Below are 26,211 nucleotides of genomic sequence, written 5' to 3' on the forward strand. Positions count from 1 at the left end.
TTTCATTTACATTATGGAATATTTTCTAACAATATTTTTCAGCTACTAATGGACATTATTATAATCAATCCACAACCATGCAACACAATTGTTGCATGGTTGTTAAGCCTGATTTATCTTATATTTCCGTGTTCAAAAAATACATCTGAGGAGGACAAACTGGGAATGACACATACGCACAGAGACTGGATCAACATATAATAAATATTGGTGCTAAATTTTTTATATCTGGGATAAATTGTATGATATTGCCAATAGAGATAATGAAACTGATATCCCTAATCAGACCTTTCTTCTCTCATCTCCAGGCTATCTACAAGATGGTGGGCACAGTGATCATGATGAAGATGAACGAGGACGGTCTGACACCTGAGCAGAGAGTGGACAAGATCTTCTCCAAGATGGACAAGAACAACGACGACCAGATCTCACTGGAGGAGTTCAAGGAAGCAGCTAAGAGTGACCCCTCCATTGTATTACTGCTGCAGTGCGACCTCCAGAAATAGGGGCCCTGCTAGCCTCCATGGACTGCACTGACAAACCATCTCCATCCAGTCTGCAGCTATTTCCACTGAAAAAAATATGCTTGGACTACCTTTCAACGGATCTGCTTCTTGTGTTGAAACACTCGTGTGCATGAGAATGTTTATGCTCTAAAAAGATCTACAATACACAACATAAACTCAGTGTGCGCGTGCAGACTACACACACACACACACACCACAACAGGATACACCTTGCACAATAATATATATAGATCTATAAATATGAGTATATATATATACATATATATATATATTTAAATTATTTAAAGAGTAACTGCCAAAATGTGAAGTGTGCAAAGTATTTTCCATAACATTCTACTGGAGCTTGCGCGACGTTCAAATCACTGCTATTTACCGTTACGAGTTTACCAATGCTAGCTGTGTGTTTCATAAGCAACCAAACCAAATTCTTATACCAATAACAATAATAATGTATCTGCCTCCGATTGAAAACCATTGTGTCAAATATTAGCTCTAGATCAAACAAGAATCTGAAACATGCTTGTACCGTCCGTAAAGAAATGTATTCGTAGTTAATTTGCATGCCTATAGGTTCTGCCTTAAAATACCTCCTTGTTGTTGCATCCTGTAAGATCTCTAAGACAAAAAGCCTTATCAAAGCGGCGAATCGATAAATCCATCTAGTATTGTCTATTGGGATGTAACGTACTTGTCCAGACTTCGTTTTTGACTGCTTTAACTGTCGAAGCATGTTTCCTCGTATATTAGCCGTGGTATCTTTAAAAACCCGCCCCATTTATGCACACAACTATTATGTCTTTTCAAATATGAAGAATGTGGAGTATCCTAAAAGAGCTACAATAAAACAAAATTTCAAAACACGCTGGAGGCAAGTGATGAAAAATAAGGATATATATTATATGCTAGCTACGCAAGTTTTATAAAATTCAAGACTGAGTATGGTGGCCCAAAAAGAAAAGTCACAGCAACAAATAATGAAGACAAAGTGATACATTTGATATGTTTTTATAATTTTTTATGTTTTTTTATTTCATATTTTGGATTTAATATTTTTGCTCATTTTTGGGAAATTTAATTTTAATTTTGGCATTTGTCTTTGCACTTTTATTTTTAAAATCGGTATAGATGTTTACAATTATTTATTTATTTTTTATGCTTGGCAATGTATAGCCATTCTATTTGGCACTTTTTTAAAATGTTTTTTAGGCATTTTGCTTACTGACATTTCATCTTGCTTCAGAATTTTCTTTCTGTTTTTTAAATAATTATTGCTGCTGTGACTTAGCCTAGGGCAAGCATATTCACAGCACTGAGTTTTAATTTTGTCACCACCGCATCCCCTTTGTAAACTTGCAGGTTGCATATCAGAGTTAACAAACGTAAAGCTGGAATAAGGAGAGGGCAGCATTTGAGTTTATCTTTTCTGTTCTTTTCAGTGGAAGTTCCAGAAAGCTAAAGAAGTTGTGAATTGATTTGTTAAGCCATGCGTTTAGCGGGTCGGACAGTTTTGTCACCCAACCAACCTCCCTGTCTTTCAATCCGCCTTTTTGTACTTTTTTACTCCTGCGCCTCATTATACGTCAAATTGTAGAGAAGTTCAGTGGAGCATAGTAGTTCCTGGTATTTTTTAACACCTAGCATGTTTCAAGAGTTGATGCTTAAAGGCAACAGAGGTGAGGGCTTGACAAAATATATTGCAATAAAATATGCCATCCTGTCTTCTCCCTGAGCTTCTTTACATTACCATCTTTGACAATGTTTCTATTTACTCTTATTATTGTTAATATTGCTATTATTATGATCAAGGTACCAAATGTAAGCATAAGCAACCGTGTACGAGGATTCTTTTGTAGCATGTATTGTGTCCCTGAAGACATGGCTGCACTACTCCCTGTGTTGTGATTTAAACTATTAAAAGGAACTCAATGGACCTGTGTCTGTCTTTCATTGATGTCACATTTTATATTTACTTGGTTTGATGGTTTAATGTTATTTCCCAGTAACCTCCTATCTACAAGCCTGTCATACTTATTTGTGGATAGGAATGTCTTGATTTCAAATTTGAGTGTTACAATTATTGTGAGAGGAAGGAAATTTATGAACTTTACAAATCACAATAATTGATTAACCATTTAATCTTGCCACCCAAATGTGTATTAGTGGATATAAGGGCAATTCATAAAGGTATAAGAGCTGCCCCGTTGAACACACTGCTCTGTGTGACTAGATGTCCCTTTTGAACAACACAAAATGGACCCCACTTAAACACTGTCATGATGTAGTTGTGACCAGTTCATGTTATGAATCTAAAACTTTGAACAATTATGCTTTGGTTTGATGTTGCTGCCATAGGTAATGAGGCATTCAGAACAAGGAGAAAAGAAAATGCCATCTATTCTGTGTCCTACCATGTAACCATGTTGTGTGACAGTAGTGCTGTACTAGACAGGTTCTGGTATTTTAAGTTTAGGAAAAATAACTATATGAATACATTTTTATTTTATTTGTTTTAAGACATTTATTTGCACTGATGATTATAGTTTCCTTATGAACTCAGGCTTTAAGAAACAAATCCAATCAAAGCACATCTGTCAACAGGTTTGTAACCAAAGAAAATAATTACCGATATTTTTAACATTAAGAAAAAAGGCTGTACAACACAGAAATAAAAAAATTAAAAAAAAATAATCACAAGAAAATGTTGACATAACACTATTTTGGAGGATCTGTGTTGATTCCATATTTTTCTTTTAGAAGCTTCAGCTGTTCTTCTTTCTTTTTTGTGTCCATCTTCTGGAAAGCCTGTAAGGAAAGAAAAAAAGAATCATGATATATTCTAAACTATAAGCTATAAGGGATGCACTCATCCAATACTGGTATTGAATATCGGCTTCCAAAGATAGGTTCAGCCGATATCCTGGTTGGACGAAGAAATTAATATAATTTCTATATTATATTCTATTTATTAATCATAGTCGTCCTAAAAAAATCTCATAATTATCATTCTATATTTATTCTGTAGTTACCTGAGAGAAAAAGAACAGCTACATAACACCTTTGGATCAGTTTTACCTTACTTTATTTTTGCTTAAAAGGAACTTAATGCCTTTTTCAGTATCTGCACCGGTATAGGCTGATATCGGGTATCGAGAGATACTTAAAACTTTAGTATCGAAATTGGTATCAGAACTGAAAAAGATGGATTGGTGCATCCCTATAAATTATATACTGCAATCCCATACAAAAAAAAATACTTACTCTGTTTGCATTGTAGTACAACACCACTAGATATCTGTTACAGACATTGAACCCAGAGAGATGGTCGCAGGCATTCTTGGCATCAAAGATGTCTTCATAAACCACATAAGCTGTTCCTCTGGTTTCAGGTGTGTTTCCTCTGAAAATATGTATTTGGGACAGGAATCATATTAAAGATATGTTAACACTTAAAATTGTAAGGTTAAGGGCAAGTTTTGGGTTTATTTGACTAACTTAATAGTTGATATCTCTCGTCATCCCCTATTCTCTGTCACATTACTCCAAAATGTATTTAATTTATTTCTCCACTTCATAGAGTATGAAGAGTTCATAGAGAGAGTTGTGTTTGTTCAGTGCCTGTGGTACGACTTAAAGACAATGTAGGTTTTCACCAGTCGTTTATACGAGATACTCACGTTCTGATCTGTCTGATTGGTCCATATTTCCCAAAGATGTCGTACATTTCTTCTGCTGTGATTTTATAGGGCAAGTTTCTAATATAGAGGACTCTGTTCACCTCGGGAGGCAATCGGATCTGAAATAAACAAGAAATATATTACAATAACAACCAAATCAATTCACCTTCCAACGTTAAGCGAGTATAGGGGAATTCTAATCAAAAGATAAAATACAAACCGCACACAACATATCACAAAAATATACCTGATTACAATAACTTTCAACTGTTTTGCTTAATAATAAACTAGTTATGCGTTAATGGTTTCACCGCTAAGTTACATGTTAGCTGTATGCTAACAACATAAAGAACTTACATTGTTTTGATCTTTTTCCAATCTCACAACGCCGACCTAACTCACAATGTAGAGTTTTATTTCTCATACTTACATTGGCTCGTTTTGCTGCTTGCATAGCCATGATGAATAACTTTATCGATAAAGACTGTCCCAAAAAAGCCACGCAGTTTCAGCTGTTAGCCGTTAGCACTGACCACAAAATGGCTGATGTAGTAGAGTAGTGACGCACATCCGCTTGGTGACGTACAAATCAAATCTGGGCCAACAGTGCCATCGTGTGAACATTTCTGGCTCTGAAACGTGATTGAAATGGATCACACTGATAATAAAAGGCATAAAAATAAGTTTTTGGTTTTTTTTGTTTGTTTATACTACACACCAAATGATAATTATTATCGTACATAATTCATATTTTGTTTCACTGTTTGACATTATGTTAATAGAGGTGCAGCAATTTACAAACATAAGCCTTTATGCTTTTTATGGCCATAGAGGAGAGCTTAATATTTGAGTTATTTTGATTTCTGACTCATGAAAAGATTTTCAGTGAGTCGCCAAGGTATAACAAATACCAATGTTTTGTACATTTGTTGTACAATATACTAAATGTTTCTATGTAATAATTTATTTTATTACATTGGTGATCCCAAGCAGGTTTAACCAAGTTTTCATGAATTAAATATTATTATAACTAACATTAAAACGCATAATATTGTAAGTTCAATGATGCAATATTTTTAAATTTTTTTGATTTTTAACCCTTTCGGTGAAATGGCAAACAACACTACATTTCCGGGTCATATTCGGGAGAATTCTTTCTTTTCCATAACGAGAACGTGGCTTTGAACTAACGCTAATTTTGAACTAACCGTTACTAACAGTTTTCTTTGTTTGCTGTGGAACGTTTAATCCTTTTGTGTGAAAAGCTTTAAATCTCATCATAACAACCCGCAATCGGGGGAAAATTCGTAATAACATCAAAATCTGTGGGTGTATTTTCTTTGATCTGAGAAATTTACACTGTTCATATTAGCGCTGCTAATGCTAACACTAGCCCAGCTAACATCCGCTGGGATAAAGTTGTTAGAGAAACGGCTGGAGCCAACTTTTGGGATCTTCGTTGGAATCAGGTGGGTTTTATAGCCAGGATACTCTAGCTTATCCTAAAGTTAAGTTTAACGATACTGTTTGAACCTAGAACTGTTACTGAGCGCTAGAGATTTGGTCAATACAGCTAACTGTTTTACTCTTAACCAAACCTTTATATTTTGTGATTGGAGAACTCCTGAGAACACTGTTAATCACATATGGTGGCGATTGTCTGTTATGATCAATTGTCAAAAAACTTCTGCTCATTATCATTCATTGTGAACATAAACATTGTCTGTTTTATAGATTCTTTCCTTGCCTAGTCATTAGCTATTAGTTTTAGCAGTTATTTATATTGATGCCCCTGTGTATGTATGAATGTACATGATTCATTTATGTGCTGTTATATGTATTTGCCTCTTCGCATTGCATACGGCTTCATCATAATTAGAAGTAATATTATTAGTTATTACTGACGGGTTATTGATATTTCTGTCTTTAGTAACCTCATTTACATTTTTTCCCTAGGATTTTTCCACAGCTTTGCTACATTTCAACTGGAAATATCAAATGAACAGAATTATTTAAAGCCTGTAAGTATATTTAAAAAAAACTGCAAAAAACTCTTACTTTGAAAAGATAATAATATGGAAACTAATGAAAATAAAATTTAGCTTTTTGTTATAAATTAATTAATTAATTCCATTTATTATTATGGAATTATAATAATTTATTTTACATTCTTAGAAATAAATGTAATTTATAACTGCAACAAATAGTAACACTCATATTGTAATATGTTTCTTCAAGGTTTTCTTATCAATGAGAGGTGAGGACTCATGGAATCCAGGGACTTATGAAGCAGCCAAAATGTCTTCAATTCAGGGACTTCCCACAAAAAGATCAGAGACAACCATTGTCATAACCAAGGTTCACATACACCCTCTGTGTGAACTCGTTGAGTTCTGGGCTAAATTTAGCCATGATGGGGCAGCAGACTATCTTAGCCTGGTCAAGAACATTCAGTCTCCTGGTAATCTTTTCAAAGAGTTTGAGGGAAATCCTGGGGATCAGTGCTTGGCTCAGAAAGATGGTGTCTGGTACAGAGCTTCTGTTGTGTCACGAAATGGACCACAATACGTTGTGTTTCTCATTGACAAAGGCATAACCTATAGTACAATCACAACAATGCTTGCTTGGGGTAGGAAAGAGTACTTTTACTTGCCGCCTGAAGTGGAATTTTGTGTGCTAGCCAATGTCTTACCTGCGTCACCTGATAACAGGTGGTCTCCAGTGGCGCTGGAGTTTCTAAAGTCTCTCACAGGGAAATCTGTAGAGGTCCATGTTCAGGACATCCTGATGCTGCATCGAGTGTTTGTATTGCACATCCCTTACATTGCACAACAAATGTATGAGATGGGATTTGCAAGGAAGTTACCTGCAGAAATGTTCCAGGACTTTTTGCTTGCATCACTCCAGTGTAAAAGTGGGCCCACACTACCTCTAGAACGTCAGTCTTTCATCTCTTTAGGAACAGGTGAGAGGCTGCACAAGAAAGAGATGTACATGTATCCAGAACTACAAGCAGGTACAGTGGAAACTGTTGTTGTCACAGAAGTCACAAATCCACTGCGGATTTTCTGCCAGTTGAAGGTTTTTTCTCAAGAGCTGAAAAAACTGTCAGAGCAGCTTACACAGTGCTGTGATGGCAGAACTGCAACTTGCACTATTGGCCCTGAAATGATTGGCTTCCCCTGCTCTGCGCGGGGGCCTGACGGTAAGTGGTACCGCTCGGTCCTCCAGCAGGTGTTTCCAGCTAACAAGGTTGTAGAAGTCTTGAATGTAGACTATGGGACCAAACAGATTGTGCAAGTGGAGAATGTGAGACCTCTGGCCTCTGAGTTCTTTAGGATGCCTGTGGTGACGTACAACTGTTCCCTCCATGGAATCATTGACAAAGGTGTTGGATGGACCACTGCTCAAATTGACTATCTCAGGGCACTTCTTCTGTTCAAGACAATCATTGCTAAGTTTGAGTATCAAAGCATTACAGAAGGTGTTTACTATGTGACGCTCTATGGGGATGAAAACTCCAACATCAACAACTTATTTGGTTCCAAAGAGAGTTGCTTACTGCAGTGTGAGAAAACACTAGGTGACTATGCCATCCGTTCACATGGACACAACCGTAACAATACCTCTGCACAACAAAAAAGGATGGGAGGGATGGAAGAAAACAAAAAGAGATTGCTTTCACTGCCTGTGGAAGATCTTCCTGTAAAGTCCACTCATGTAGCGTTTGTACAGCATGTATCCAGTCCATCAGAATTTTGGATACAAACACAAAACTTTGCAAATGAGCTGGATGCTTTGATGGACAAATTGGCCAGATTGTACCAAAATGATTTGGATGATGATGTGGTCCAAAACCCAACTGTTGGTCTCTATTGTGCAGCCAAAGCTAAAGATGGCGAGTACTACAGAGCTGTTGTAACACAGGTTGGCAATAAAAAAGTGAAGGTGCATTTTGTGGATTATGGAAACAGCGAGGAAGTGGAAAATCGTTTCATCAAAACTCTACCTGAGGCCTTTAAAAAGTTGCCGCTACTTGCACTCAAATGCACCCTTGCTGATGTTAGACCGAAAGTCAGAGAATGGAGTCAAGAAGCATGTGAGCTGTTCACTAAATTGTTAATGGATAGAGCGCTTGATGTGCATGTGATAGCCAAGTCTGATGATTGTCATTTTGTGCAAGTGACAGACCCAGAAGCACAAGGAGAAAAAGATCTTGCTAAACTTTTATGTGCAGCTGGTTTTGCAGAAAAAGATGAAACGAGGAGGCACTCAAAGGTAAAAATGAGCTCACAGATTGTTCCTCCTTTTATGGCACAGTACAGTAAAACATCTTTTCAGCCTCAGAACACTGTCTCTGGTGGCAGTGAACAAAACCTACCTACATTCAAGGAGCAGATGTTTTCTATTGGAAGTGTTCTTGATGTCAATGTGTCTTACATTGAAAGCCCAAATGACTTCTGGTGTCAGTTAGTGCAAAGCGTTGGGCATTTAAAGTTGCTGATGTATGACATGGAGACTTATTACAGAAATAGTGAGTTCCAGCCTCTTGCAGAAACGGCCTGTGTTGCCCGTCATCCAGAAAACGGCATGTGGTACAGAGCTCTTATTGTCCATAAACACAAGACGCCTCATGTTGATGTGTTGTTCATTGACTACGGCCAAACAGAAACGGTTAACATCTTGGACTTGAGGAAAATAAAACAGGAGTTTTTAACACTTCCTGGCCAGGCATTTCGATGCAGTCTCTTTAACCCTGTTGACCCCACATCAGCCATCAATGACTGGACAGAAGAGGCTGTGGACAGGTTCCATTCCTTTGTTGACACTGCTGCAAACAACTTTGTGATTTTGAAGTGTACTATCTATGCAGTGATGTACAGCGAGCAGAAGATTATGTTTAATATTGTGAATCTGGAGACTCCTTTTGAAAGTATCTGCACCAGTCTGGTCAATTTGGTTCAAAGTGCTCCTTCTAACGTCCTTTCAGGCCCCTCTTTCCGCCTTGACACGTACTACTATGCCACTCACAATGTGAAAATAGGAACTGAGGAGCATGTCACAGTAACAAGTGTGAAAAATGTCAGTCACTTCTACTGCCAGCTCAAACGCAATGCTGATGTACTTGAAGAGCTACAGCTAAAAGTAGCCAATCTGTGTGAGCAACTTCTGACCATAAAGATCCCCTCGGTGTTTGGAACTTTGTGCTTTGCCAGATACACAGATGGACATTGGTACAGGGGCCAAATCAAAGCTACAAAACCATCTGTACTTGTGCATTTTGTAGATTATGGTGATACTCTTGAGATTGACAAAGCTGACCTGCTTCCAATCCCAAAAGAAGCATCAGATATCATGGCTGTGCCCGTTCAGGCTGTTTTGTGCAGTTTATCCGACATCCCTGACAATGTTCCTCCAGAAGCCAACAGCTGGTTTGAGACTAGTTCGACAGAGTGTGATTTCAGAGCTCTCATTGTAGCCAAAGAACCAGATGGGAAGCTGATAGTTGAGCTGTATCATGGCAAAGTCCAAGTTAACACTAAAATCAAGAGGTTGTTTGAACATGAGATGGAGACAGAAGAGTCTATAGCCAGATCTACTGAGCCTACAGTGAAGCCTGCCTCAAAGAAATCACTGGAAGACGTTAAGCACAGTACTTATAACAATTCTTTTGTTCCTAAATCACAAATGACAAACGATGAGTCAGATTCTGTGAATAAAAAGATGCGCCCTCCACCCAAGTCTCGCCAAAATGTCAAAGGAAACCTGCAGCTGTACAGACCTCCACCTCAAAGGGAGTCAAATGATCAAACATCAGATGGGACACCAAAATGTAAAGAAACAGGTCATGCCAAGCAAAATGGAGCAAAATATTCTGACCCACACCATTTCAAGGCAAATGGGAGGCCAAAAAATGCTGAACATTCTAAGCAAAAAGACAGAGCCCTGCCAATTCAGACAAAGTCAAACAAACAAGACCACAGGCAACACACCCCAAGTCCTACCACAGAAAGTTGGATTGATGACAATAGTGTTCCTCAACCTAAAATAAATAAAGTGCCAAAACTTGCTGACTTGCCATCCAAATCAATCACAAGAGGTATGGTTGCGGATGTGTACATCTCGCATTGCAACAGCCCACAGAGTTTCTATGTGCAGTTCGTGGAAGAGCAGAATGATATTTTCTCAATTGTAGAAAAGCTGAATGATCCAGGAACTTCCTCAAAATCTGACACCATCACAGAAGTGCATCTGGGGGACCTTGTTCAGGCAGAGTACTCAGATGATTTGTTCTGGTATCGTGCAGTTGTGAAAGAAAAACAAGATAAAGCAACGGTTCTGGTTGAGTTTGTTGACTTCGGAAACACTGCAATTGTTCCCGTTTCAAAAATGCGTAAGCTTGACAAAACCTTCCTTACACTTCCTGCGTATAGCACTCACTGTTTGCTGGAGAGTGCAGCTGGTCTAGAAAAAGTCTTGGACCCAGAAGTTGTGTCTGCTTTTGAGTCCGCTATTGGTAATGTTGGAGAAACACAGTTAAAGTGCAAGTTCATCCAACAATCGGGAACTGTGTGGAAAGTCAGTCTTCAGGGTAATGGTGTTGAAATTGAGTATAAGCCAACTAGTGTGAAAAGCCAATCTGATGGCACTCAGTCACAGGTCAAAGAGCTTCCATCTACAAAAGCGACAGACTCTTGCTCTTTACGATTCAAGCAACAAGATTTTCAAGATGGACAACAGCTTGAAGTGTACATTGCATCTATAACTGATGCTCAGAGATTCTGGTGCCAGTCTGCAGACACAAGAGAGCTGGACCGGATAGCTGAAAGTGTTGCAAAAGCAGGGAACTCTGCAGATCCCAAGAACCTTGAACTTCTTTCAGTTGGCAGCCCTTGCATTGCTTTATTTTCTGAAGATCAACATTGGTATCGAGCTGAAATCTTGAACAAAACTGGAGATGAAGTGTCACTCCTGTTTGTTGATTATGGAAACGCCTCCCAAATCAAACTTAGTGATGTGAGACAAATACCTCCTCAACTAATCCAAACCCCAGTGCAGGCTTTTTTATGTGAACTAGAAGGTTTCGATTCTTCCAAAGGATCTTGGGAAACTAGTGCTGCAGATGAGTTGCTAATGCTCACTGCAGACAAACTTCTAAAACTGACAGTGAGCAAATTAACCAAGGAAGATGCTAAAACTAAATGTTATGTGCAACTGGAGTGTGAAGGTCAAGTGATCAATGAGTCCATGAGAGAGTTTTGGAAGAGCACAGGGTCAGAAGTTTTAAAAGAATCTGAAACCTCTATTGAGACTCAACCTTTAAGTCAAGCAAAACCTGTTATTGAGGAGCCAAAGAAAGAACATACTGACATGGAAGTCTCCAAACCAAGGGAATCAGTTTCTAAGTCCTTGGATGAAGTTAACGATCAGATATTGGCAGATGATACTCAAGTCAGTCTGGAAACTTTTTGTGTGTCATTGGTTGTGCCATCGGAAGAAGTTGAAAACCACATGTGCAGCACATCCTCTGGGTCACAAATCCTTGAGAACCTTGACGTTAACATCTCTGCCATAACAGCTGAACCCACTGATGCCTCCACATATGACATCACCGTAGAGGAGACTGTATTTTATTGCAGTGATGAAAGTGAAGATCTGAGTTCAAGTTATGAGGCAAGACTGATGGACCAAGACCTAGAAGAGCAAGGTTTGTCAGTATTGGACACGACAGGGCCTGAAGATATGGTGTCCCCTCTGGACGAGTGTTTCCTGGAGGACATGGAAGAGTCAAGCTTCACAGAGACACCCTACGAGTCTCCATCTAAAGAAGTAGATGACGACCCAGACACCTGCAAATTTTCTGGTGAGCAAAACTTTTACTGGTAGACTTATTCATTGTTAAAAGCAAAGATGTGTTGTTATTATCAGTGAAATTAACGTTGATTATGATAAAGATATTCTTAAATGTCCAGGATTTTATTATTTTTTTAAGATCAAAACCAGAATCCTGACACTACAGATATGGAATACTGTCCTCCCATTGTGAAGAGAGCAGCAAGCTTGGTAAATTATAAAAAAAATGACATTTTAATATTAAATCATTGTGCTGAAGAGACACATTAAACATTTCCATATTTTGGACTGCAGGTTCTTTGTTCAGCTCTGAATCTGACAGGCAAAATCAGTCCAGAGCAAGAGACCCCAGATGACTGCTCAAGAGAGTTGCTGCAGGTAAAGAGTTGAAACTGTTTACGATACAAATTTAAACGTGAACCTTATCTGACTTTGACTTGCAGTTGCAGAATGAAGATTTGTTTTTGGTTCCCTCAAATGATTTGCCTCAGGATTCATTTGGTGAGCATTTTGACCTGAACTGCTACTAAAATATACAGGGCACACTGCCTGGCAAAAAAAAAAAGTTTCCACCTAGATTTAAGTAAGCAAATATGTTGGTGTTGCTGCAGTTGGTCAGGTCTAGGTTCAGCAACAGTCTGTGCTCAAAGAATGAGGTCAGCTGACTACCTGAATATATTGAATGACCACATTATTCCATCAATGGATTTTTTTCTTCCCTAATGGCACGGGCATATTCCAAGATGACAATGCCAGGATTCATCGGGCTCAAATTGTGAAAGAGTGGTTCAGGGAGCATGAGACATAATTTTTGGATTGGCCACCACAGAGTCCAGACCTTAACCCCATTTAGAACCTTTGGGATGTGCTGGAGAAAGCTTTGTGCAGCGGTCAGACTCTAACCACTGAGCCACTGTCGCCCCATTCCATTCAGTGTTGCATTAATTTTTCACCAAGATCTTGCATTGATGATGGTAGAGTGCCCGCTCGGACCAAGTTCTGTCGTTGTGTCCTTAGGCAAGACACTTCACCCACATTGCCTAGTATGAAAGTGGTGCGTGCGCGAATGATAGGTGGTGGTCGGAGGGGCCGATAGCGCAGATTGGCAGCCTCGCTTCCTCGCTGTGGCTACAATAGTAGCTTTCCATCACCAAGTGTGGAAATGAATGAATAATGACTATAGTGTAGCGCTTTGAGAGGCTTTGAAAAAGCGCAGTACAAGTGTAAGCCATTAAATAAATCTTGTAACAGCGAATCAAAGCTAAAGGCAGTCTAACAAAATATTAGAGAGTGTGAGCTTTTTTTTTTTGACCAAGCAGTGTAATTTTACAATTAGAACAACATTTTGCATAACATGCCTACTACACTCTGACTGTAGTATTTTTGGGTATTCAGACCAGGATATGGAATCCTCAGAGATTGCAATTACTGAAACTTCACGCTCTGTCAGAATAACGTCAGCTCGAATGGTAAATTATACACAACAAAACTACATCTTGGTTATAAAAGGCAAAGCCTGGATGGTACTAACCTATTTCTTATCTCACACCTGTTTTTTTTTGTTTTTGTTTTTTTTTCTAGGTGCCACGTTTCGCTTTTAATCTAACAAGCAACTCTGATCCTGACCAAGAGAGCAGTAAAGAGTTTCAACGGGTAAAAATAAAATGGTGCACAGTACAAAACATATTGGAAATCAGTAACATCAGACAAATCAGTAACAACTGTTATTTTACTTTGGTATTCCATTGTAGAACCAAGATGTGTTACCTTTGAGTGTAGTTCCTTCTCAAGATCCATTAGGTGAGTTTATTTTTTTTAATTTATTTTAAATGCTGACATTTAAATTGTTGGTGTCATATTTAAGGACCTCAGAGCTCAGGCATAAAATTCAATCTAATATTATTGAATTTCATGCAAAGACACTCTTGACAATAGCAATTTCATACAATCAAGACTTCTTTTGTAAATGTTTCCAGATTCAGACCGGGATACTCAGACTCCAGAGGTTGTCGTTCCTGAAATGACTTATTCCAGCAAGACATCAGACATAAAGGTAAAGAACTTAACCAAAATCACAAAGCATTTGGCCTTAGAGTAGTTAGAATGATTGACAGTATACCTGCTCATACTGGAAAAAATGCAATATCACTCATTTTACTTTTGTTTTGTAATTGTCAGACGGAAGATTTTTCCTTTCTACCCTCCAGTGTTGTTTTGCCTCGGGATTCATCTGGTGAGGACTTTACCTTTACATCAAAATTATACTTTTAATGTGATATAGACCAGCTCTGTCTTAAGCTATAATTGCTTACAAAAAATTGCTGAAGTATATGTTTTGTTGTTTTGATTCAGATTTAGTCCAAGATATCGAGACATCAGTGGCAGTTGTCCCTGAGCTGTGTGCCAGTGTGATGTTAGCAAAAACGGTAAACCATAAAAACATACATATTCATTACCACAGAACCCATCAAATAAGCTTTAGAATGTTAAAACATAATTTTCTAAACATTATTTGCAGAATGAAGATTGTTTGTTGCTGCCCTGGAATAATGTTACTCCTTGTGATGCTTTTGGTAAATATTTTTACTCTTTAAGACGACTACAATAGAGATGCAATCAAAAATGTAATCTAGTTAATAGAATATACTTTTTCTAGATTTAAATCAGGATACTGAAACTCCAGAGGAAATCATTCATGAACCAACTTCTGCCAGTGTGTCCCCTGTGCAAATGGTAATCAAACTCAAACAAAAACATACATCTTATGGTCAAAGAGAAGTTAAAATTGTTGACAAAGCAAATCTCAAATATACTTGCAATAACACAACGTCTTTTGATCTGTAATGTAACTTTTGATGAATGATTCCAGTGTGAAGATGAGTTACTGCTGCCCTTGAGTATTGCTTTGCCTGATGATTCATTTGGTATGTTTACTTTTATATAGAAGATTGAGGGCAAATGTGAGCCATATTTTGATAATTTTTGTTTATTTGTCCAGACCAGGAGAGAGAGTCCCCAGAGGTAGACATCTCAGAAAATGCTCCTCACATTCTAACATCAGATACAATGGTAAACATGATGAAAATACCCATTTATCAAGATCCCAAACATAAATGTATCTATGTAAACCATCAAGGACTTTTAACTTACTTTCACTTAATTTTACAGAGTCGGGATTTACTCTTGCTGCCCTCAAGTCACATTTTCCCACAGGATTCAATTGGTGAGTATATGGACAAATTGTAGCAGTTAACAATTTTTAGGTCCATTTTCTAAAGCGTGATCAATAATCCGAATGTATGTAGACTTGTAGCTCTCAGCTGGGGTTCACCCTGCATGAAGTCTTTGTAAAAAAAAATTCTGGTATTCACTCTACAGAGAAGGAGCTTGACTCTAAGGCTGGTGGTGATCTCCTCTGTTCAAGCAGCAAGGATGAGACCTTTGATTTAAAGGCAATTACTCAACATTCGAATTCCCATGTTTAAAAAGAAAAAAAACTTATCACTGTTTTCACTGTTAAATTTAGACTGACGTGGCATCAGAGCTGTTGGCCTACTGTGAAGAGATATTTCAAGGTAAATCATTTTATTACATTTTGTCAATTTCATAACATAAACTGTATATTTGTTTATTTGCATTTATGTTCCCTGCAGACTTGTTTGGAACTGGTGATGCAGCAGCCACAGAGTCTCAAACATGCAGTGTAACCCCTGCAGAAAAGGTATAGAATTAGAATCAGTTTTATTGCCATTCTTAGTCAACAAAATTTACAAACTAGGAACTTGCTTTGACCTTATTTTGCAACATTAAACAAAGAATAATAATATGAACTGGGGCATGCAATAAAATAAGGTGAAAAATATACTTTGATACACAAATACAAAATATAGAATATGGACAGGAAAACAGTGAAAAATTTATCAGTGCCAGTAGGTTAAGTACAGTTTAAATGGAGCTGAAGAAATGGCAATATGTTTTAATTTGGATGTCACTTTATCTTTTTTTTCCCCCCTCGAATAATACTTCTCACAACAAGCTGGATTTGTGTGAAATGTGTGTGCTCATAATGATAATAATTAAAAAAAAAAAGTTTGTATAAAATACGTGGCCTATAGAGACTCTTTTGTTTTATCCTCTGTCTTGGTGTCCACAGGGATACGGGGCTGAGGAGGCGACACATGTTTTAGATCTCTCCACAGGTACTGCACTTGAAACCAGAGAAAGACTATGGTATACTAGATAAGTAATAATGCCATTTTTATTGCAGATGAAAAGGGTAAAATTGAGAACCTTTCTGAAGCAAGCACTGAGCACCTGATCTATTTAACAGAAGAGGAAACGGTGGTATATTACATCAGATTTACTTCAACATCAGTTACACCAGTGCTCTGCCATATTACAAAGTGTTCTTCTGTGTTTTAGGATAAGAGCCCTCCCAGTGTTGAGGTTCCTTGCGGTCAGCTGATTGGTTAGTCCTCCTTTTATTTAATCGACTTAATACAATACATTTTATCTTGTTTATTTCTTGGTTACTTTTGTCTCCAGTGCTTGATGAAGTGGAGACAAGAGTTGAGTCTGAGTCCTGCTCTTTTTCATCCTTGTTCCATTTTCCAGAAATGGTAAAAATGTCCCTTGTTAGACATTATGATCACCACTGTGAATATAATACTATACACCTAGAGCAGCACTTGCAAAATTTAGATGTTGTCATTAATTGGTACCACTATTCTTGACAATTTTTTTCCAACCCTATCTCAATTATCTTTTACATATATTGAGATTATAATTAAACAAATAAATTACATGAGAAAAGTACACACTGAAACAATGTTAATAATGCACAAAATAAATCACATTTCTTTCTGCAACCTCTGCTCCAAACTACATTTGTTTACTGGCAGAGGACTGGCTATAGACCTCTTGATTTAAAAGACCTAGTCAATCATTGACTATTAGAGGTGACTGAATCTCTCAATTAAAATTTGAACAATTGCACAGCCCTATTTTCAATTGACCATTCACAATTTAATTTGCAAATACACTTGAAAGTATCAAATATTCGTTGTGATAAGTATTTCCTGTTGTTCAGGCTGCACTGACAGAGCAGATGAGCTGTGTGGTAGAAGAGGACAGTGCCACAGACTTAGAGGCCACAGGTATTGTATTCTTAGATAAACGCAACTAAGCAAAATCATATAGGCTTTATACAGAGAAGCTTCTCCTGATGGTTAGCCCTGGTTTAAACCCACTTTCTTCTTTCAGGAGAGTCTGCAGCTGAAGATGAGAGCAGCGAGTCTCTAGAGGGCAGTCTGAAACAAATGGAGGCGAGAGAAAGCATTGTAAACACAATTGTATTTCTTTGTGGAAATGACACTCTCCTATTTCCCTGTAGGACTCCGGTGATGACACGCTGATGGAGTACTTTGCTGATGACAGTTTGGGTATGTGGGGTATATTAAGGTTGTTTATTGCATTGTGAATAACTCTAGGCTTTTCTTGGTGAAAGTTATATCCTTATGTGTTTTAAGAATATGCGTAATGAGGTAATAATCCAGTTAGGTGACTATATTTCTTGAGAAGGATTCTCATGCAAGGTTGAGAGCTTACCCAACAGTATTCAAGAACGACACATTTCTGTTTGGATATTAAATTAAGTGTACCTCAACTTACAAAACAATATGAATGTCAGTTGTCAGCAAAATTGAAACTCTGACTTGGTAAATTGACATTAGCCAAAATATATCAGTTTGAGATGACTCCGTTGATGATGGATTGAGCCTACAATAGACATTTATCTTTGTTTCTTGTTCACTAGAGGCCCAGCTGTCTAAAGTCACTCACCTCTCTCTCATCATTGGGGAAGGCACTGCGTTGGAGCATCAGCCCGAAGAATAACAACTCGTATGACAGTTATTAACTTAGGCATTTAGTTTTAGTTATACATTTGTCAGTTTGTCCAAGAGTTGTTCATATTGCTAAACAAATTTATGGTTCTATAGACTTAACAGGTTTTCGAAGCAGTTCTGTTAAATTTGTCCTAATAAGAGATTTGTAGAAACTGAAAAATATAAAAATTTGATTACTGAATCTTTAGTTAATATTTATCAATATTCTTGCTGACTTGGAGAGTTCTGTCAATCCAAAAGCTTGTTGTTCTGTGTGAAAAAAAAATATATTACACAATTTATGTTTGCACAATAAATATTTACAAATCTATTGTTTTGACATTTTGCATGAATGAGCTCAAGAGAAAGAACTGTACATCATTTTATACAAACTCTTTATTGTATGTTTCATATTGGCAGATACTGTGGACGATAGATGTATAAAAGTATTAAAGGAAACTGTAGAGTAGAGGCACGTGGATGATTGAGTCAATATTAGTGTTAAAGTCACATGTGGTTTAACACAGGAGGTTAACCGTCATTATTGCATTGTTGAAGGTACATTCTCATGTCTGTCCAGATCTATCAAACTGAAGGATATCAGTTTTATTCAAGGCCATTTCACATAATCACACTGCAGCCATACTGTTTATCTGCACAGCATTACAATTTGATTTACAAATATATACACATGAGACCATTGGGACTGTTACATAATGATGTCATAATTACTAGGCCCAATGGAATTCCAGTCTCATTCACAATAATGCCATTTTAAAAGTTATGCTTTTCAGGCATTTATCATCCAATCTAACCATGTGGGATCCTGAGATTATAGTATGAACCTAAGTGATCTAAATCCTTTTACTTGATAGAATTTATGAAGAATTAATGTTACAAATTGCCTCTGCTGATAAAAAGGATTGATTACAGATTAAAATTTTATAATTATTTCTAAATATTTATGACAATACTACAAGCATAAAATATAGTGTGAAACCTTTTCTATCCCCTGATATGTCTTAATTCATCATAAGGTTCAGACAAAGTCCATATTTCTTCTGTTTATGAAGCCCAAAAGAGGTGGATCCGTCACACTTATCTGCCCAATAAGAGGTTAAGTCTTTCTCATTTTGTTGCCAAGGTAACAGAAGACTGCTTCTGGCCTCATACAAACAGCGACACACTTCCTTCTGCTGAGGTAGAGCTTTCTCCAGAGTTGCACCAGTGTCCAAAGGCATGTATATGTGAGAACGGGCCTGCCCCCTTTAATCCTGTGTGTGAGGGGAGTCCAGACCAGCCCAGACTCAGATGGACGACTGCACGATATTAGTGCCCTGGATCAGGTTTTCATCTTCTCCATCAATCAGAGGATCCCACTGATTAAAGTCCTTCTCAAGACCTGAAAAATCCAAAAGATCGCCATAATCTTAGAATTTTAGATTTTCTATTTTTCCTTGTATTTTAACTTCTCAATGTACTCAAAGTGCCATAAATAAAGATACTGGATTGACTGATGGGCTGCTATTGTCCTCCAACCACACATACATTCATCATATTAGCATTAGTCAGTTATCAACAGAAATCTGAGTGTTAAATGGATTTTCTTTTCAGTGGGTAAATAATGTACTGCAGGTTAGACTTAATAATGCTGGTGAGCTATGGATGTAATGAATTTGTTACCAAGGTATATGCATGGGTTCTATGAAATGTTAGGGTTGTCAACTTAAATTGGTAATTCAGCATCCTTATAAATCATCGCTTATGTTCATTTATAGTATCAATTTATTTCTCTAGCAGTGTCCCAAACCTGGAGATTCCATGTGAATAGACAGGTATTTAACGAAATAATATGCCTTGTACTGATGATCATACACTATGTATTTATTTTATTCACTCCACACTTGTTCACTCACCCAGATGCCTCTGTAAAAATGCCAGTGAGGCTTTGTTGGACAGGTCTATGGCGATCTCAGGGTCAGTCTCTCCTTTCAGCTTCATTAACTTTCCAATCCAGTTTCCAGTCAGGAATGTGAAGTCTGGGAAGCTCTGGTGCACAGTTCCTCTATCATATAAACACTAAATGTTAAAGTGCATATTACAGGTTTTTCTGTTTTTCAAATTATTGGTTGGTTTGATGGGCTAGTACCAGTGGTAAATATTTATCATAATTTTACATCAAATCAAGTGGCATACTATGAAAAACTACTGACAAGAAAAGTACAAAAAGACAGGTAGTTCATTCGTTTTACAACTTCTTCTATGTCAACACAGAAAAATCTATCCAAAATGCAGTGGCAACTTACCCACAAGGAAAGCATTTAAACATGAATTTAACTAAACAGATAGGTTGTCATTTTTATTAATCTAATTGCAACTATTGTGCAATTTAAACAAGTTTTGGCCCAACATTATGGTTGCTAGGTAACAGTGATAGAAATAGTTTAGTCATATCAGCTGACCATGTCAACCAGGAAGTATAATTTTAAACTTCCTATTACAGCCAAGTCTGTTCCTCTGACATTGTTTTTAAGTGGAGTTCTACCTGATGGTGATCATCTTCCTCTGTATGACAGCAGAGTCCAACTTTCTCATGCGGCTGATGTTTCCTGCCCACTGAAACCTCTCGGAGTTTATGAAGAAGATCGGCTGTTTTACCCGAGGAAAGATCTCCTCATCTAAAGGGAACATCCAAGCGTCCAGCGCAATGCCACACCTCACAGGAAATAGACAACACGGTATCAAATGAAAAATCACAGTTTAAGAGATATTTACACGCCTAGTCCAGGCAGTAGACAGGCCGACTGAATATAGATCTACATACTTAAATTTGACCTCTTTACACAGTGCCTCGATGGCAGTGGCTCCTCCAAACGAATGTCCCATAACTGCTAACCTGCACAGGTCCATTGAATTCTGTAAAACACAAAGTGACATACAATTAGATCACTTAAAACTGCAGTACCTGTTTTTGTAAATCATTTTGTGTTTTTATATTATAAATATACATATATAGCAAAAGCAGTTAATAATAATCACAGAAGTAAGCGCCGAAAGCGGTGCTCTGATTGGATGCGCCTGGGCAGTCCACTTCAGTTTCACTTTGTTGTCTTAAAAAAGTTGTTCTAAATCTGTCATAAAGCAGTGCATGCACCGTAAAATGAATGCATATGGATATTAACAATGTGCCAAAGGGTTTGTGAAAGCTGCGGATGAGTTAGACAGATTTAAATAACTATTTCCTCCTTCCTTGGAAATATAATTTGTTACATCCCTTCAACGCTTTGGGTACCAAATTTTCACACCATCTCAATATCACAACTTTTGTGAGGTCTGCTCCTGGATCATTATGCATGTGTTTAGTTGCCGCAAATGCAGTTACCTCCAGTGTGGTCCAGTCAAAGTCTGTCTTCAGGACGTTCTGTAGCGGTCGTCCTGAGTTAATCTCTTCCAGTCTCTCCAGAGCCAGAATACACTCATCTGCCCTCTGCTTCACCTGTAACAGCACAGATTACATTAGGCTAAAGATAAGTTTTTTTTGCTATGTCTTAAGACATTATCGTTTTGGTTTTTAAAGTGCTTTATAAATAAAGCTGGATTGGATTATCGTTTTGGTTGGAATCTACCACAATATGGCAATAAATTCTTCTAACTTAATGGAGACTTCTTGTAACATCACCAGATGAAGTTACAGGTTAGCACTGTGGAGAGGTGAGCCTGCTTACAATAGGAATGCATGTTTTTCAAGGCATTTTTTAGCATAAAAACATCTATCTTGCATTAATTCAATTACCGCTTTGAATTAACAAGTTTAATGCCATACTGTGGAAAACTTCAGGCAAAGAAAATGGACACAAGCCAATGCTGGACAATCAAAAAGAAAAGTTATATAGTCCACTTTAAAGTTCCCATAGGTCCCATAGGTCTTTTAATAGTTTGCAAAAATAATGCTCATATGGGAGTAACTAGAGGAAACTACTATTTATAGATAAAGCTGTGGTGATTAGCTACGTGTATGTGAATGTAGCCCCAATCAATAAAAATAATTTGGTTGAAATCCAGAACATGGACTATTTAAGATTGCTGCTTTCCTGTCTCATTATTTGAATGCTGAGTGCAGTACCTGTTTGTTCCTGACGGGGAACTCGCTCTCTCCATGCTTCAGAACTCTGTAGTACATCCACACTTTGAACAGGTGGTCTGGGTCAGAGGCACAGCTTTTAGGCACCCTCGGCTTGGCCTTCTCCTCCTCTGTCATTTCACGGTAATAATACGTGGCTGAGGACGATTCATCTCTGTGAAAAAAACATATTAGTTACTCCAAACTACTTGAAAAACTATATAATGAATAAATTAATTATTAATATTTCCAAACACATGTTTCTAGGTGATTTTGGGGGGACCGTCTACAACCACCAGTCCACTGTTCAGGGTCCATTCAGTCCCCTGAATGCCCAAACTTAGGATAGCATAGGAATATATGGTTGAAGTTAGACAGATTTTTTTTATAGATTTTTTGTACAATGGTGCTAAAGTAATGATAATTTTCAGTCACAGAGATATAACCGCAATCAGTAAACAAGACCACCCTATTAACATAGTAAATTTGTTGACCCAATCACACAAACTAAGCCTCTAATAAAAACTTTTTTGTGAAACGGATCATTAATAATGTTAAATTGCCCTTAATATTATCCATGTAGACATAAACTAAAATGACAATAATTGCCTACATAAATACACAGTAGTTTTGAGCTTGGTTTAGCACATTTTGGTTTGACCACATGGGCTCCCCTATGACTGTCCTCACTTTGATCACGTCTGCTCCACTCCACACAAACCGGATCACACACCCATGCATTTCTGTGGGTTTAGCCGCTAGCACGTTGCTAAAACTGAATGAAATGTCACTTGACTGTGTCCATTATACTCATCTCCATATGGCCCTCTTGTGTGTACACACCAAAGAAATGTGATGAGCTGGTCTCTGCTATTGTCTGCGCACCCTTTAGCCTCCTACTGCACAGCTAAAAACACAGGCGTTGTTACAAATGCATGTCTGTGCCGAGCTAATGCTAAGATAATGTTTACTTTGACTCATACAAGTGCGAGTGTGTTTCAGAGTAAATAGGATTAGCCAACAAATTGAGAACCACGCAAAGCAAACATGGCTGCCCACATTTCACCTTGTCACTTATTATGAATCATTCCTTAGAAGGGTAATATTTAACCAGCTCATACAGAAAAAAATGGAATGCTATGACTATGTATAAGTAGGAATTTATAGTCAAAAACCTAACCCACGCCACTACTGTCGCCCCTAATATAAACACTGAAGCATATAAAACAGACAGCCAATATTACCGGTGTTCAACTGATGCCACAATAAAACCCCGCGACGCCAGTTCTGCACAAATGGCTGAATACAAAGTCCTAGGAAAAAAAAAAAAAAAGAAGAAATTAAAATCATGATCATTAATTCAAAATGCTATAATATACACAGACATTAAAATGCTAGAATATTCTGAAGCATGCATAATTGCTCGGTTTCAGGTGACATCACAACATTGTATTGGCCAGTGCGGGGGCAGCTAAAGTAAGTATTGGTTAAAATGTAGATTATCATTGTTATAATATAGTGAGCTCTGGGGTATAGTCACTAATAGAAATGCTCAGGTTCAACATTTTCCTTTTAGATATTTCTAGAAAAGAACAAAAGGGAGAACTGGCTCTTGCCCCCATCTGGGAGTAGGACATATTATCATCAGTAGGACATTCCTGGTTAAAATAAATCAAATGAATAACTACTAATGTACCTAAATGCTCCGAGGCCATGGGAGAAAACAACAACAGGACACTTCGCATCAGCTTTAAAGGGAGCATCCATGTACGCTGGGATCTTATAGGATCCTGTAACATATAAATACATTACATTAATTAACACCTGGAATTACATAAAATGATTTAAATGTTTATGTCACCAAAGTCTCAGTTGGTGGTAAACCCTACAGTCATGGCCTAAATCTGCCTAAAAACAACACAACATCTGATGACTTACCAATACACCCAAGTACAGTGAAGGCTTGTGGTTAATGTCATATTATTTTGGTCAGGACAGAGGGAAAGGTTATGAAACTAGCCTCAAAGACAAATTCAGCTGACATAAAATCCCAAAGCAACTTGAAAATAATCTCATTACAAATAATGAGGATTATCTATAATGGCTTGGATGGAGAGAAGGTCCAGATTTTTGACTTGCTTAGACAATTTCAGTAGTTTCACAACATTTTTAAGCAAAATTATGTGCAGGTGAAGCAAGGTTTCATTTTTGCTTTATTAGGTTGAATTATTAAAAGAAGTGATAGGTAATTACTTATAATTAACTAAATCGTATATGAAACAAAACTATTCAAACAATTCTACAGATAATCCTCTTGTAGTGTAGTGTTGCGTAATATAATTAGACAGCCACATCATGTCATAACAAGGTAAAAGGTTAGAAGGATAGTTTACCAAAGAGATGGTTGAAGATTCTCTCGCTAAATGCCCTGTTGATTTTCATGAAATCTGCCAGACCATTGAAGTATTCTCTGCAGGGGACCCAGTCGGGCTTCTCTGCTTTATCTGACTCCTGACATGGATAGTACAGACGGAAGAAGCTGCCCTAAGGAGATAGGGAGTCATGTTTAGTATTTTTACACTAAACAAGTCAGTTATGATAAAATTTCAAGACACAATAAGCTATACTTTAGTGCAATCCATTTTACACTCATAATAATCTATTCATGTTATTATATCAAATACCTCCCTATATATATTATTGATGTATTGTGCCATTTATGTTTGTTGTTTTCCAAGTATTAAACTGACTATAGCACGCTCACATTTCAGTCATACCAGGCTTTGTGACAAAATAAATAGGTCATCGGTCAAAGCACTTAAAGCTCTTGCATTCAGTATCTTATCTGAAGTCTTTGAAGCTTTGAGGAAATAGAAAATCTAACTAAACATTTGCTCTTCTTATACTTAATACAGAGTTTTTGGTGAATGCAAAACAAGGATTACAGATGCCCTGGCAGCTTCTAAAATTTACATAACTTTACATATACTTTATTAGGGTGTGATAAGACTCACGTGAACAGTGTGGTCCAACATGAAGTCGGTGCATCCCACAGGATAGGGGCCCTTGGCTGGAGGGATCCCCAAATTACTGCAGTTGTTCCCCATGACAAACACTTCAAACAACTTCTGATCTGTCAACACAAAATAGCCTTTAGAACAAACAAATCTGACAAATGTACATCTCAAATATTGGTGCCATGAACCAGCAAAATTATGCACAGTTCAAGTCATTCTTATTATGGGTATTATGTGAATTACTGTGTTACAAAGCCATGGTATAATATTCAATAGATTGCTCTTTGTTCTACGCCAAAGAAACACTGAGAGCATAGAGAATATAAACTTTTACAACTTATCTCATTTGAATATTGTTTTTGTGAATGAAAACTTGCTTACCAATACTTGTCATTGTATGTGTTTATTAAACCATGTGCCACTGAACTGTCACCCATGCTTCAAGATCAAATGGTTATGGTAAATGTCAAGTCTTACCTGTCTTTGTCCTCTCGTAAATCCTCTTCACTAAAAACTGTACAGCTCCTCCATGACCAAACATCTAGCTAAACATAATTGTACATACGTAACAAATTCCGCCTCTTGTCATACAAAATTACTTGAAGTTCTTCTCTTTCGACATCGGTTTCGTAACATGACTACGTAAATAATGTAACTGTACGGAGGTAAAGTCTCTGGGGAGTGGTTTCAGTTTGACAGATAAGGCTAGCGTGGTTAGCATCTGTTAGCATTACCACTTTGATTGACAACCAGATAGTTGGGTATTTTTCTAAGTCAATCCGAGTGCCAATGAGTTTACAAATTGGTCTAAACATGCCGTATGTAGTATGATTAAGTCTAACAAAAAATACAACCGAATAATTAAAATAAAGCAATTTTACGTGTGACTAAGTTTATCCAAACGTGGTTAGCTAAAACTCCACTCCGCCAGAGGGCAGCACTAGTAAAGACAAAGCACAGTATCAACCAAACAGAAATCAGATTCAAGGGACTTTCATGGCTATAAAAGTTTATTCATCTGGTCTTTAAAATGAAGCTGGTGAGTAATTAGACGGTATCTTTATAACATAATCTTCTAAACTGAACCCATCCATTTTGACACAAAAAATGGGTAAATTATTCGATATTTAGCTG

The 26,211-nt window shown here is 37.4% G+C and overlaps 5 protein-coding genes across 6 annotated transcripts in view; 3 read left to right on the forward strand and 2 right to left on the reverse strand.

The window, feature by feature from the left end:
- vsnl1a (visinin-like 1a) overlaps positions 1-2,457 on the forward strand; it is a 34,464-nt gene extending 32,007 nt beyond the window's left edge. Inside the window, exon 4 of the mRNA XM_033991157.2 lies at positions 309-2,457. Coding sequence (XP_033847048.1) covers positions 309-506 — 198 coding nt within the window. The 3' untranslated portion in view covers positions 507-2,457. The remainder of the gene's footprint in view (positions 1-308) is intronic.
- The window catches only part of ints9 (integrator complex subunit 9), a 205,423-nt gene that overhangs the window by 172,203 nt on the left and 7,009 nt on the right, over positions 1-26,211 (forward strand). Inside the window, exon 2 of one of the 2 annotated variants that reach the window (XM_055232322.1) lies at positions 26,059-26,116. In XM_055232322.1, coding sequence (XP_055088297.1) covers positions 26,108-26,116 — 9 coding nt within the window. In that variant the 5' untranslated portion in view covers positions 26,059-26,107. Of the gene's footprint in view, positions 1-26,012; positions 26,117-26,211 lie in introns of those variants that run through there. The other variant, XM_033990467.2, reaches the window with a different exon arrangement.
- sf3b6 (splicing factor 3b, subunit 6) lies at positions 3,039-4,746 on the reverse strand. Its single transcript, XM_033991087.2, has 4 exons — positions 4,632-4,746; positions 4,202-4,320; positions 3,786-3,924; positions 3,039-3,329 (listed from the first exon to the last, which is right to left on the reverse strand). The coding sequence occupies exons 1-4, from the start codon at positions 4,659-4,661 to the stop codon at positions 3,240-3,242; spliced, it is 378 nt and encodes a 125-aa protein (XP_033846978.1). The 5' UTR covers positions 4,662-4,746; the 3' UTR covers positions 3,039-3,239.
- tdrd6 (tudor domain containing 6) lies at positions 5,335-18,270 on the forward strand. Its single transcript, XM_055232186.1, has 26 exons — positions 5,335-5,670; positions 6,158-6,222; positions 6,440-12,065; positions 12,195-12,265; positions 12,350-12,433; positions 12,499-12,556; positions 13,451-13,524; positions 13,637-13,708; positions 13,807-13,855; positions 14,032-14,108; positions 14,234-14,288; positions 14,408-14,481; positions 14,574-14,628; positions 14,712-14,788; positions 14,925-14,979; positions 15,054-15,124; positions 15,224-15,278; positions 15,434-15,507; positions 15,582-15,630; positions 15,709-15,776; positions 16,209-16,254; positions 16,323-16,399; positions 17,145-17,211; positions 17,318-17,394; positions 17,448-17,496; positions 17,871-18,270. Exons 3-26 carry the CDS (start codon positions 6,452-6,454, stop codon positions 17,948-17,950), a joined length of 7,128 nt encoding a protein of 2,375 aa, XP_055088161.1. The 5' UTR covers positions 5,335-5,670; positions 6,158-6,222; positions 6,440-6,451; the 3' UTR covers positions 17,951-18,270.
- On the reverse strand, positions 18,323-26,028 carry pla2g7 (phospholipase A2, group VII (platelet-activating factor acetylhydrolase, plasma)). Its single transcript, XM_033990468.2, has 11 exons — positions 25,555-26,028; positions 25,075-25,193; positions 24,454-24,604; positions 23,757-23,850; positions 23,305-23,373; positions 22,064-22,235; positions 21,323-21,436; positions 20,765-20,856; positions 20,486-20,656; positions 19,857-20,005; positions 18,323-19,342 (listed from the first exon to the last, which is right to left on the reverse strand). Exons 1-11 carry the CDS (start codon positions 25,616-25,618, stop codon positions 19,248-19,250), a joined length of 1,290 nt encoding a protein of 429 aa, XP_033846359.1. The 5' UTR covers positions 25,619-26,028; the 3' UTR covers positions 18,323-19,247.

Source organism: Periophthalmus magnuspinnatus, chromosome 24 (genome assembly GCF_009829125.3).
Source record: "Periophthalmus magnuspinnatus isolate fPerMag1 chromosome 24, fPerMag1.2.pri, whole genome shotgun sequence".
NCBI lineage: Eukaryota > Metazoa > Chordata > Actinopteri > Gobiiformes > Gobiidae > Periophthalmus > Periophthalmus magnuspinnatus.